This window comes from Poromitra crassiceps (genome assembly GCF_964638095.1).
Source record: "Poromitra crassiceps genome assembly, chromosome: 2".
Taxonomy (NCBI): domain Eukaryota; kingdom Metazoa; phylum Chordata; class Actinopteri; order Beryciformes; family Melamphaidae; genus Poromitra; species Poromitra crassiceps.
Window position 1 is genome coordinate 42,820,462 of NC_139624.1, and position 13,753 is coordinate 42,834,214.

The 13,753-nt window shown below is 46.3% G+C and overlaps 1 protein-coding gene across 2 annotated transcripts in view; it reads left to right on the forward strand.

The window, feature by feature from the left end:
- plxna4 (plexin A4) overlaps positions 1–10,926 on the forward strand; it is a gene marked incomplete at both ends in the record, with an annotated part of 489,925 nt that extends 478,999 nt beyond the window's left edge. For both annotated transcript variants that reach the window (XM_083659977.1, XM_083659976.1), the window contains 3 exons: positions 587–799; positions 9,906–10,056; positions 10,831–10,926. In XM_083659977.1, the coding sequence (XP_083516103.1) occupies positions 587–799; positions 9,906–10,056; positions 10,831–10,926 (460 nt within the window). The remainder of the gene's footprint in view (positions 1–586; positions 800–9,905; positions 10,057–10,830) is intronic.
- Between the last annotated feature and the right edge of the window lie 2,827 nt (positions 10,927–13,753).

Here is a 13,753-nt window from a genome sequence, read left to right on the forward strand (position 1 = left end):
GACTGTTGTTTTACTCTCATTTTAGATGGAACAACAAAGAGTTGGTCTTCTGTTGACATTATCTGTCACCGAGATGGAACTAATCTGTGTAAAAGCAATTTTAATGACAGAAGCAGCATTGCACAATTCGGTACATTACCATGCTGCAAAAATGTCTGTCTTAAGGCCCAATGATACTCTACATTAAAGACGGAGACGGACACAGCCTTCTGTCTGTACTCTGCCATCATTTCCTGTGTATTTCTGTCCGTCCTCTGAAAGCTTACGCATACGCATGAAACGCAGCAGAACCACACACACACACTCACACATTTGACTCTCTACTGCCCACTGGTGGATGTATTACTTAACATGATACCAACGTGAAAGACGCATAAAAGTATGTGGACAGTGACGGTTTCCATTTGAGAACACAAACATTCTAAATTGCCCCAGCTTACTTCCTGTTGCAGTGTTTGCTAGTACAATAACTGACAGGACATAGGCTAGGTTCCAAACTGTTGCCTAGCAACACAATTCTGTGAAAACCGCCTATAATCCTCAATAGTTTGGCGCTAAACTTTGCTTTCTGCCTATCTCCCTGCAGCCTACCTCTGCGTTTCTGGGTGAACGTGATCAAGAACCCCCAGTTTGTGTTTGACATCCATAAGAGCAGCATCACGGACGCCTGTCTGTCTGTGGTGGCCCAGACCTTCATGGACTCCTGCTCCACCTCAGAACACCGCCTGGGGAAGGACTCGCCCTCCAACAAGCTGCTTTACGCCAAGGACATCCCCAGCTACAAGAGCTGGGTGGAGAGGTGAGCTCTAGAGAAAAAGAACACGTGTGTGTGTGTGTGTGTGTGTGTGTGTGTGTGTGTGTGTGTGTGTGTGTGTGTGTGTGTGTGTGTGTGCGTGCGCGTGTGTGTGCGTGTGCGTGCGTGTGTGAAGCTGGGTGGAAAGCTAAGAGCCACTGCTGGATTGATGGAAATGGGAAAAGTGTATGTGGCGGGGGTTCATACATGAGCGAAAACATGTTTCATTCCAACACAGACACATGCGACTGTGGCATTGTGATCTATGGGCCATGAAGCACACTCCAAATTACAACACATTGGGAATGGATGGGAGCGCCCAGGGCACGAGAGCCACAGAGAAGTCAGTGTGTGTGTGTGTGTGCGTGTGTGCGTGTGTGCGCGCGCGCATGTGTGTGCGGCATATGCAATCGAGAGAAAGACTTTTGGAGAGTAGCAGGCAGTAGTGACTGGTAATTTGTTAAAATGAGAGTTTTATTAAATTTATTTGTCAGCAGGGGAGGGGAAGAGGTGCTGAATAAAAGATGGGGCACTGTGGAGCGGCTCACAAGTAGTTATGTGTTGGAAGCTGTGCTACCAGGCTAGGCCTCAGGACAAGAATATATGTGCACTGCTTAGATGGCTGCAACCAAATGAGGAGCTTTAGGCGAACGACCAGATTCATCAGTCCTGTGTGTGCGTGTGCTTGCGTGTGTGTGTGTGTGTGTGTGTGTGTGTGTGTGTGTGTGTGTGTGTGTGTGTGTGTGTGTGTGTGTGTGTGTGTGTGTGCGCGTGCGTGCGTGCATGCGTGCGTGTGTGCGCGCGCATGCGCTAGGTGTATGTTCTATGACACACTACTAAGAATGAGGGTCCCCGAGGTGATTTATACATGGATAGGTTTGGCCAGAGCCGTAAAGATAGAAGAGTCCCGACATCTCCATTCACTCCAATGGACCAGTTTTTTACTCTCAAGAGTTCCAGGAAGTAAGGTCCTGGATTAAGCAGCACTGTCGAGTTGCAGCAAAATAGACAGTTTGTGTTGTACTCTGAAAGGGTCAGACCTTTAAAGAATCAAATTGTATTTGATCAGCTTTATTGTATGCTTTCAAATGCCTATTTTATGCCTTTATGCAAGACCCCTTCCTGGCTATTCATTGGCTACATGAGTCACGCATTTTGGTCCTCCGCTGACGCCACTCTCTCTAGAGGACACTAGGTTTAGCTAATGGAAGGTGGGAAGTTGTGGTTGCTGGTTTGTGTGGCTCTGGATAGCACATAAGATATAGCAATGCATGTATAATGCTGTAGTTAATGTGAATTCATATAGTGCAATATCTATCCAAGTTTAGTCATGCTATGAGTTTCAGGTAAGAAAATATACCTGATCCTAATCAAATCTTCCTGGATAGTGGTAGAGTCAGCTTTCTGGTTCATTTTCTCAGGTGCATATCAGCGCGGCATCACAGATTTGAGAGGAGCAAACTGAAGTCAGTGCCCACTATTCCAGACCAGAGTGATCTTGCAGAGTGATCAGAGTGAGCATCAAAGCAAATATTCAAAACTGACATGATTCAGTGGTATCCCCTTTAACATCATTTTACTCCCTGTAGCAGTGGATGCAATTTCCTCATGTCTGAGGCATGTGAGATGTGTGTGTGTGTGTGTGTGTGTGTGTGTGTGTGTGTGTGTGTGTGCGCGCATGCGTGTCAGTTAGCATTAGTGGAGACTGAGGTTGACTGAGCCTGGCAGCCATGGGAGATTAGCATAATATGTTTATACATGTACTGTACATGGTCCCTGGTGGTGCAACAGGTGGTAATGGCCACGTTGCTACTTCTCAGAAGAATCTTTCAACAATCCGTGTTTGACCCATTGATCATGCTGAATAGCACCACCATCAGGACAGTTTTTCAAATGGCAATATGTTGGGCAACATTACAATCTGCAGTTGTAGATGTCATAGCAGTAACTGCAGCCCAAGTATCAACCAAGATTATTTAGTGGTAATATCATTCTGAGGCTTTCAGTAAGATGGGTTTGTGTTGATTTCTGTAACAATGGAGTACACCATATCCTCTAGTCTAGTGTATGATCATCATCCCTTAGTAGTCCCTCGCTTGAGGGAGTAATACTGTCAGAGTAAACACCCAACAGTGGAACTGTATTAGTCATTTGGAGTAACATAGTAATGACTAAGGGTGGATCTAGTGCTGCTTCACTCTGTGCTATTGCTATCCAACCATGCCCAAATACCAGGCATGCCAGGCAAGGGATTTAGAAGAGGCAGACTGCAGCATCTGACTGAAGACAAAGACATAGGAAAGTGAGTAAATACTGCAGGGACAACAGACGTGCTCTACTTTGATCTCTCCTCCACGCTGCATCTTAACACGTTGAGTGCCAAGGACGAGATATCTCGGCTTACATAATCCAACCGTTGAGTGCCAAGGACGAGATATCTCGGCTTACATAAACATTTTTTTTTTTTGACGGTGGGACATCGATCAACCCCTTTTACGTCTCCTACACCAGAATTGGAGGTATTGAATGTGTATAATCTATTTTACCGACCCACTGAGTGTCGACATGTCTCTCCACAGTAGAAAGAGGCGACCCAAAACTGGAGGGAAAAGCGCGACGAAGCCGTTCTCATACTGTAAAATTGATGGCGAAAACGCTTTCACTTTCGCGCTGATGCACAGCGGTGGCAACGGTGGGGGGTTCCAAGAATAGATTGGATGCACACTTTGAAACACGCAGCATAAATATGACCAGAATCGCATCAAAGCTCTCAACCAAAACTCCACGAAACGAGCGAGTCCACCCAGACTTCCTCAAACAGCGGCCGCTCAAACAGGCAGCAGCCAGGCAGCAGCAACTTCGTTGTGACACGCCCGCTGGAGAGCCAGGGAGGCAGGAGGAGAACACACACGGAGGGAGGAGTTGGAAGCAGAGGGGGGTTTCCTGCTGTTATGGAGGAAATTACTGTTCAAAACTATTGTTTAGATGTCTGACTCTTACTGATGCCAAAAATGAATGGTTAAAGTGACTGTTCTATCGAATTTCACAAAAAGCCGTTTATCTCTGAATAATTTTTTTGACGCTGAAACCATGCTGTATTCAACTGCTAATGCTTACATAACTACTAACTCTACAAACTAACTCTTTTAGACAGAGAAAGCACACATTCTATTAGTTCTTTTTAGATGATTGGTGTTCACGAAGTCTTAACAGAAAAGAATCCTCGGCTCTTGTAAAATGAGCCAGAATCCTCAAAAAAAAACCTGGCACAACCTACCTACAGCATTGAAAAAAGGGCTGGCAGTCAATGTGTTAATAATCAGTGGTGTACTGTAATAAAGGTAATAATACTTACATGTTACAGTACTTGAGTACATTTAATATCTGAAAATTACTTTTGATACTTAAGTACAGTAAATATCAGATACTTTTACTCAAGTAATATTCTAATAGGTGACTTTAACTTCTAATAAAGTCATTTTCTGGTCAGATATCTGTACTTATACTCAAGTGTGGCTTTCAGGTACTCCATCCACCACTGTTAATAATGGAGATAGCACTTGCGGTGTAGCTAGTCAGAGCTGGGGAGCAAGCTAATGGAAACATGGTTTTGTCACAGCATGTCAGAAAGGAAATTGTCCCCGCTAGTCCAGTGCTGCTCCTCCGAGACGCAGAGTAAAACCTAAAGCTTATCCAGATTGACTTGTGACTAGGCCGCACAGTCTATTCACAGAGGAAACCATGGGAGATGTTGATAAATGAAAATCAAACAGATATGCCAACAACTGCACAGGTACCTTGCATATTCAGCGGTTTTGCTCAAACCTAGATGGGGGAGATGGTATGTGTGAGAGATATGGCAGTCAGGCAGATCCGTGATATCCCACAGAGCTTTTGACTTGCTACAGTCTGTTGATGTTATTCATTTAGGGCTGCAAAGTGAAGCGGGCTAGTGAGATATTGACAGTTGCCTTGTATTTGATGTGGGAGTTGATGGTCTCCAGACAATGACAAATTCATCCCAGCTGTCACAACATGATGTTTAGCAGAGTGGTCGCATATGAATCAGCACATTGGCTAATCTAGAGTTTGATAACCTCTTTCAAAAGAGAGCTGTTTTATTGTGAAATGGGCTTTCTTTACTTACATGACTCAACCCCCTTGTTCTGCGGTGTAGGAAAAGCCTCCGTGAACATTTTGACTGAGAGAGAGAGAAAAAGAGATGAAGAAATACCAGTGTTGCACTGGGAAATTAATTAATGGTGCTGCTTCTCTGTCCCCTGTCCCCAGGTTTACTTCCTTCTCTCCCCTTTCGCCGGGTGAGGTGCTTAAACACATCAGCTCTAACCGAGCCACCTGCTGTCCCCTCGATCCTATCCCTTCCTCTCTCCTCCAAACCATCTCCCCTGACCTATCTCCCTTCCTCATCAACTCCTCTCTTTCCTCAGGTCTTGTTCCGGCTACTCTAAAAACTGCTAGAGTCAAGCCTCTGCTTAATAAACCCTCCCTTGACCCTACTGCTATTCAGAACTACAGACCTGTCTCTCTTCTCTCATTCCTTTTCAAAACCCTCAAACGAGCAGCTTCCGATCAACTTTCTCTCTATCTATCCCAGAACGACCTCCTTGACCCTCTGCAGTCCGGTTTCAAGGCCTCTCACTCTACTGAGACAGCTCTCCTTGCAGTCACAGAGGCCCTTCACACTGCTAAGGCCTCATCCCTCTCCTCTGTCCTTGTCCTCCTTGACCTGTCCGCTGCTTTTGACACAGTCAACCACCAAATCCTTCTCTCCATCCTGTCTGACCTAGGCATCTCAGGATCTGCACACTCCTGGTTTGCTTCCTATCGCTCTAACTGCTCATACCAGGTCTTATGGAGAGGATCGATCTCCAGATCCTGCCCTCTTACCACCGGTGTCCCCCAGGGTTCAGTCCTGGGCCCCTTGCTTTTCCTTCTCTATATCAGATCTCTCGGTCATGTCATCTCATCTCATGGCTTTTCCTATCACTGCTACGCCGATGACACTCAGCTTTACCTTTCCTTCCCCCCCTCAGACACCCAAATCGAGGCACGCATCTCTGCATGCCTCAAAGACATTGGTGACTGGATGTCTGCCCACCACCTCAAGCTCAATCTTGGTAAGACAGAGCTACTCTTTCTCCCAGGGAAAGACTGCCCTCTCGCAGACCTCTCCATCTCCATTGACAATACCACTGTGCTTCCCTCCCAAACAGCTAAGAACCTTGGGGTGATCATTGACAACCAGCTGTCTTGCTCGGCCTACATTGCTGCGACAGCACGCTCCTGTAGGTTCTCTTTGTACAACATCGGCAAAATCCGCCTGTTTCTCACCAGGGAAGCGACACAATCCTGGTCCAGTCACTTATCATCTCCCGCCTGGACTACTGCAACGTGCTTCTGGCCGGCCTTCCTGCCGCTGACATCCGACCGCTTCAGCTCATTCAGAACGCTGCAGCCCATCTGGTATTCAACCAACCCAAATTCTCTCATGTCACTCCCCTCTTCCTTCACTGGCTTCCCATCTCGGCATGCATTAAATTCAAGACACTGGTTCTGGCCTACAGGGCAGTACACCAGACAGCCCCTCTGTACTTACAATCTATGGTCAGGCTCCAAATCTCTCACCCCTCCTCCACTACGGGGGCTCAAAAGTTGCTCATCCCGTTTGTGAGTCTTCTCGTCCCTGGCACCTCAATGGTGGAACGAGCTTCCACCTTCGGTCAGGACAGCCGAATCACTGCCGATCTTTCGGCAAAGACTAAAGACACACCTTTTCAGGCTCCATCTGGGCCCTTCTTGAACATCGCTCTCTCTCTCTCTCTAAAAAACTAAACTAAACTTTACCACTATTCCTTCAGAAGTTGTAGCTGTCATAGACTGTGTTGCATAGTTGATTGCTCTATTGCTGACAGAAATGTGTTATTATAAGTCACTTTGGATAAAAGCCAAATGATGTAATGTAATGTAATGGGGGATTCCACCAAAAGACTATTAGGTTATTATTTTCTGTCAAATTTCATTTTTTATTTATTGTGAGCAGCTAAGATAAAAGAAAATGCAAGTGACAAACTGTTTCCTGAGCTGACTGAAAGATGTCTACTTTTACTCAACAGCTCCTAAAAGTCAGTACATAAACATCTCAACATACTGTCATTACCCATAGACGATAATGGGAGGCGTTTATACTGTTGGTCTAAATGATTTGATGACCTTGTCTCCCAATAACAAACACAGAGAGAGAGTGTGAGAGAGTGAGTGTAAGAGAGAGAGAGTAAGAGAGAGAGTGTGAGAGAGTGAGTGTAAGAGAGAGAGAGTAAGAGAGAGAGAGTAAGAGAGAGAGAGTAAGAGAGTGAGTGTAAGAGAGAGAGAGTAAGAGAGTGAGTGTAAGAGAGAGAGAGTAAGAGAGTAGATATGAAATATATTGCCAGCAGCTCAAATTGAGACATAAGTGTGACAAGTTTTTCTCCCATTGTCTCTCAAACAAAGTTTTGTCAAAATCTACTTTAGTGTGAGAGATATTGCTTGTAACAAAGAAAGCATAGATGGAGATAACTGGTACATTCTAGTATTCTTAGTGAAGTACATTATATTGCTAGACTGTCTCTTGGGCCAACTAAATGTAATGAGTTTGAAAACACCCACGCATCAGGCTTTCAAAGCTTAGGGTGTTATTTTGGAGAATCAAATCGTAACTTTCTTCCTCAGCGCCCAGGCACACCTGTTCTCTTCACTAACAATCCCCTGCCAGCTACTCCCTACCAGTGCCCTCCAACACCGAACAGGTGTTGAGGTGTGTGTGTGTGTGTGTGTGTGTGTGTGTGTGTGTGTGTGTGTGTGTGTGTGTGTGTGTGTGTGTGTGTGTGTGTGTGTGTGTGTGTGTGTGTGTGTGTGTGTGTGTGTGTGTGACCTCTCTGTGCAAAGGCTATGCACAACACCCACCTGCCTCTTCCGTTGCTCTAAAGGCTGTTTCCTGGCACATACTGTCTCGCACGCACACACACACACAGACAGACAGACACACACACGCACACACAGACACACACACACACACAGAATTATCCAGCTGAATACCGAGCCTGTCCTCGAATGCAGCTACAGGAATTTAATATGTAAATAAGCAGTTTTAATTAAAGCAGTTGACGGGGGCAGCACAGCTGCTGCTGACAGTGACTGATTGCATTTACCCAAATGCAACCAAGACACGTGTGTGTCTGTGTCATCTGTGATGGTGTTCAAGACGTACGTGTGTGTGTGTGTGTGTGTGTGCGCGTCATCTGTGATGGTGTTCAAGACGTGTGTGTGTGCGCGTGCTGGCGTGTCATCTGTGATGGTGTTCAAGACGTGTGTGTGTGTGTGTGTGTGTGTGTGTGTGCGCGTGCTGGCGTGTCATCTGTGATGGTGTTCAAGACGTATATGTGTGTGTGTGTGTGCATGCGTGCGTGCGTGTCATCTGTGATGGTGTTCAAGACGTGTGTGTGTGTGTGTGTGTGTGTGTGTGTGTGTGCGCGTCATCTGTGATGGTGTTCAAGACGTGTGTGTGTGTGTGTGCGCGTGCTGGCGTGTCATCTGTGATGGTGTTCAAGACGTATATGTGTGTGTGTGTGTGCATGCGTGCGTGCGTGTCATCTGTGATGGTGTTCAAGACGTGTGTGTGTGTGTGTGTGTGTGTGTGTGTGTGTGTGTGTGCGCGTCATCTGTGATGGTGTTCAAGACGTGTGTGTGTGTGTGTGCGCGTGCTGGCGTGTCATCTGTGATGGTGTTCAAGACGTGTGTGTGTGTGTGTGCGCGTGCATGCGTGTCATCTGTGATGGTGTTCAAGACGTGTGTGTGTGTGTGTGTGTGTGTGTGTGTGTGTGTGTGTGTGTGCGCGTCATCTGTGATGGTGTTCAAGACGTGTGTGTGTGTGCGCGTGCTGGCGTGTCATCTGTGATGGTGTTCAAGACGTATATGTGTGTGTGTGTGTGCATGCGTGCGTGCGTGTCATCTGTGATGGTGTTCAAGACGTGTGTGTGTGTGTGTGTGTGTGTGTGTGTGTGCGCGTCATCTGTGATGGTGTTCAAGACGTGTGTGTGTGTGTGTGTGTGTGTGTGCGTGTCATCTGTGATGGTGTTCAAGACGTGTGTGTGTGTGTGTGTGTGTGTGATGGTGTTCAAGACGTGTGTGTGTGTGTGTGCGCGTGCTGGCGTGTCATCTGTGATGGTGTTCAAGACGTGTGTGTGTGTGTGTGTGTGCGCACGCGCGTCATCTGTGATGGTGTTCAAGACGTACGTGTGTGTGTGTGCGTGTGTGTGTGTGCGTGTGTGTGTGTGTGTGCGCGCTCGTCATGTCATCTGTGATGGTGTTCAAGGGTGAGGGCTCAAGCCTGGCAATGTCTACAAGGGCTCCATTTCAGCTCAGTTCACTCTACAGGGCACTTGTTGCCTCTTTCCTACATGCATCTGTTATATATATTCCAAGGACTGCAGCAAACCACTGCACTGATCAGGAGAAGATGAGAGGAAATGTGCTGTAAGGAAAACAGCAGCGTTATGTGAAGACCCACAATGCCCAAGTCTTTTTGATCACCTTTTCCCCCCATTTTCTACCCAATTGTACTTGGCCAATTCCCCCTGCTGTCCCGGTCGTTGCTCCAGCCCCTCGGAGAGTTGGAGACTAGCACATGCTTCCTCTGATACATGCAGTCGCCAGCCGCTTCTTTTCATTTGACAGCGCAGAGTTTCACCCGCAGGACGTAGGGCGTGGGAGGATCACGCTATTCTCCCCAGTTACCCCCCCCCCCGACCACCCAGAGGAGGCGCTAGTGCAGCGACCAGGACTCGTACCCCACCGGCTTCCCACCGGCAGACACAGCCAATTGTGTCTGTAAGAATGTCTGACCAAGCCGGAAGTACCGCTGCCGGGAATTGAACCCGGGGGTCCGCGGTGCTACAGTAGGTGAGTGCTGTTAACTCTACCCAAACGCCTCTAAAACTGCATTGGTTATATTCCAGCGCCCGAGCCATTTACCATTTTCTTCTACTGTAATAGTGTTTTCAGCAGTAAACGCATTCCTAATAACTGAGTGTCTCTTCCTGCCTCTCTCTTTCAATAGGTACTACTCAGACATCAGCAAGATGCAGGTAATCAGTGACCAGGACATGAATGCCTATCTGGCAGAACAGTCACGGATGCACATGAACGAGTTCAACAGCATGAGCTCTCTCAGTGAGATCTACTCCTATGTGGGCAAATATGCTGAGGAGGTATGTAGCACTGTAGCCCACACAGACAGCACATGCCTCTTATTATTAGCCAAGAATTTATGTTTTACATCTATTGACATTTCTGGAAAGGTAGTTGTTTCTAGGGTTGGCTACATAGAGTAACCTAAGGGGCTGAGTCCACAGGGAATGTTTTCTTTTTTGCGGCAGAGCGCTTTGGATATCAGAAATATGAATGCCTATATTTCTTCCAAAGCGCACAGACACACAGCGCACAGTTAGTAGCTAACGTTAGCTAGGTAAATTGGTAAATAGCAAGCCAACATCAACCCAACAAGATCCAATTCATAATTCTCACCCAGAACCCCCCCCCCCCCCAAAAAAAGCAGAGATATCTCCCCAGGCTTTGCTTTTAACATATTTTTAGTTCCACCTCTTCCTCAATTGTGATTGCTCGGTGATTGATGAGCGCTCTTCTCCAAAAGTTGCACTCCTTCTGTTTGAACTACGTCATGCTCCCAGAGCGCTCCGCCAAAAACACTAGCCGCAGAGAGTGCTGAAACGGCAGGTGCGGTACTGGGAAGTGGAGCGCTCTCAGCACGTCCTGGTGCGTATTTACCATAGAAAATTAATTGCAGAAAGGCACTGGCAGCTCAAAAAACATTCCCTGTGGACACGGCCCCTAATAGCATACCAGACTAGCCACATTATGATATTCTAACGAATAGTAAATATTGATTGCATTTTTTGGCAGACTGAGGACATCCAGTAATGTGTTTGTGTGTGTGTGTGTTTACCTGGCTGTCCCGTGGGCAGATTGTGTGTGCACTGGAGCAGGACGATGCAGCCAGGAAACAGAGGCTGGCCTTCAAGCTGGAGCAGGTGGTGGCCTTCATGAGTCTGGAGAGCTGAGGACCGCACTTCCCAGGGCGCACTGGGAAGAGACCCCGTCAGAAACCGAGCCGTGCCTGAGCGAAGACCTGTCCCATCTTTCTCATCATGTGATTCCTCCCTCCTTTCAAAGATGAAGACTTCCTCCTTGACCTTTTTTTCTGCTTCCTCCTCCCCAACGAGCGTTTTGTTTTCCTCATCCGCTCTGCTGCATAGACCAGTTGATCCGAGGGGTTTGGGGCTGAGGACCGCGTCTCCCACGATGCAACGCAGGAGAGCCCTCAGCTTCACCACAGGGAGAGCTCCGAGGGGTAGTTGCTTGAAAGTTGGCCATATTGGCATACTTTAACTCCCCCGACCCCCCCCCCCCCCCATCAGAGGAAGATGGGGAAAAAACATTTTTATGTTGCCTTCAAGAATTTACATCGATAGATAAAGTCTTTGAAACCACAATGGGTGTCCATTTTGTTGAGAACTTTTTTTGAAATAGGATAGCTAAAAACAAAACCATCTCTAGAGTCCAGTTTATTGTAGTGCTATATTCAGTATACGGAATCAAAAGGAAACGTCAAAAACGAGGACTGCAAGCCAAAAGAACACCTCCGAAGAAAATGAATGCAAGTTTACACTGTACCTACGAGTAAAGCATACATATCTGCGAAATTTGGGGAGGGTCCAGGCAAACCTAGAATGTTCCCATGTTCTTTCAATGTAGCTGGAGTTGTATTTAAGATATAGACTGATGGGGGTAGGGAAGGGTTAGTGCTTCTTGGATCCTTTCCTTTATCGAAACGTGACTGACACTTAAACTTTAGAAACCAGAGCCTCCCCAACCTACACCCCCTCGCAACATTCGCACATGTCCCCCGCCCACCTTACATTTAATTCAAAGAAAATGCTCATGATTTCTGCTTCCATCCGGCTTATGTGGCTACTGCAAAATTAACTTATTAGGAAAATAAAAGTGGAGGCCCCGACCCAAGTTGGATCCTCCGTGAGAAGCACACAACCAACTCTGGAAGGCAGTGTTTGTTTTGACTGCTAATCCGAACACCTGGAGCAGTCCTGGCTCTAGCCTCTTCCAAACTTGTGTCGTCACTGCGACGGTCTATCAAAGCACACCCACATGCACAGATACACACACAATCAGCAGCTGCCCAAGAACCTGACTGTCCAGACATCTACGTCAACCCCTGGAGAAGGTCAAGAGGAGAGCTGACTGAAATGTACTGGAAAGACACTAAGCTGTTTGTTGAAAATATCAAGAGAGGCGATTCAACACCGTCTCTGGCTGCGACCTAACTGGGCTCTGCTGTGAGAGAATAGCATTTCTTTCACAGGACTTTCTTGCTTAAAAGACTTTTGTGTGGAGAAATCAAACAAGATGGACTTAGTTGGTCAGCCAAAAACCAAAGGAGCTTGACATTTTCAAAACAGTCAAAAATGAATTTGAAAAGTGCCACTGAGGAACTGACAAAAAAAAGACTTTGTAAAAGACAACCACCCCTATGACAAAACAAAGAAACTAAATTGTGACTGGAACTTTAAAACCTGTGTGATTTTTCTGACCTCAGTGTGTCGAGGCGAGAGGCTCTGCGTGCGAGGTGAGGCGGGCTGATCCTCCTCTCTCCGTCGTCCCGGGTCTCTCCAGCTCTCGGCACACCGTTCACCCTTCTGTCCGGCTCCCCAATTTCCAGTTTTTGTTTTTGTTTTGCACAAGCATTGGAGATGGTAGCTAGTTGCATACAGCAAAACCCCAACTCTTAGTGTGTAACTGTTGAGGCGCTCTTGTCTGTATTAGTGTAGTTGTCCTCAGTGGCGGCAGGGGGCGGCCTTCTCCTAGCCTCAAAAAAAAAAAGGAAAAAAAGGAAAAAGCAGAGCAGTTAGTAAGTAAGCATTATGGCAGGATAAACAAGAAATGACATTAAAAGTAGACCAGACTTGTTGGATGTGAACCCCCATGATGGGAGAGAGCGATGGAGGCGCCCCTCCTTTCCTTTTGACCTCTGCCCTTTCTTTTGCCTTGACAACGTGCCCCATGTGGTGATGTGAATGTGTGAAGACCGCCCTAGGTCCACCTTGGGTCCTTTATTGGCTTTTTAAGCGCATGTAAAATGTAAACAATTTAAGAAACTTATTAAAAAAAAGAGGAAAAATAAGAGAAAATTAAGCCTTGCAATGATGATGTGGATGTGTTCTTTTATCTTTCTTTTGCTTGGAAGAATCAAGATGGAAAAAGTGGATTGTTCATGTTATAAAAACTATAACTTTCGTTTAAGGTGGAACCTTTATCCAGTTCATCCCCTGCAGAGCCTCATGCCCATGTTTTTGTGACGTGTTAGTTGCTAAATAAAGAAGAGGTACCTTTAAAAACAGATATTACTGTATACCCTTGCATGTCGACCTATTTGGATGTTATGAAATGGAACTGCCTTGCAATCAAAGATATTTATCTACTACTACTAGGGACTTTGAAGTGATTCACAAGCCAACTGTTCTTTTTAGTATTATGGATTGATCTAGCATAAAAACCACAACCCATATTTTTCATTCATACTGTATGTCCATCTTTCTTGTCCCTGTCCATTACAAGCCATCGCAATGTTTCATGATTGCTGTGTCTCTTCATTGGTTTTAGTTTGGGTAGACAGAATATGCAGTTAGAGTCTTGCTCTGTCTTTGCTGCTATGACATCTTGTTTTGAGTGTTGTCTTCTGAGCTAGATTAATTAGATTTTCCTTTTCTGACTGTGGCACCCGAAACCATCAAAGTTGAAATGTGATTTGGATGTTTGTCCCCCCCCCCACAAACCACCCCATCAGTTGAGCCGAGTGCATAAAGAAACTTT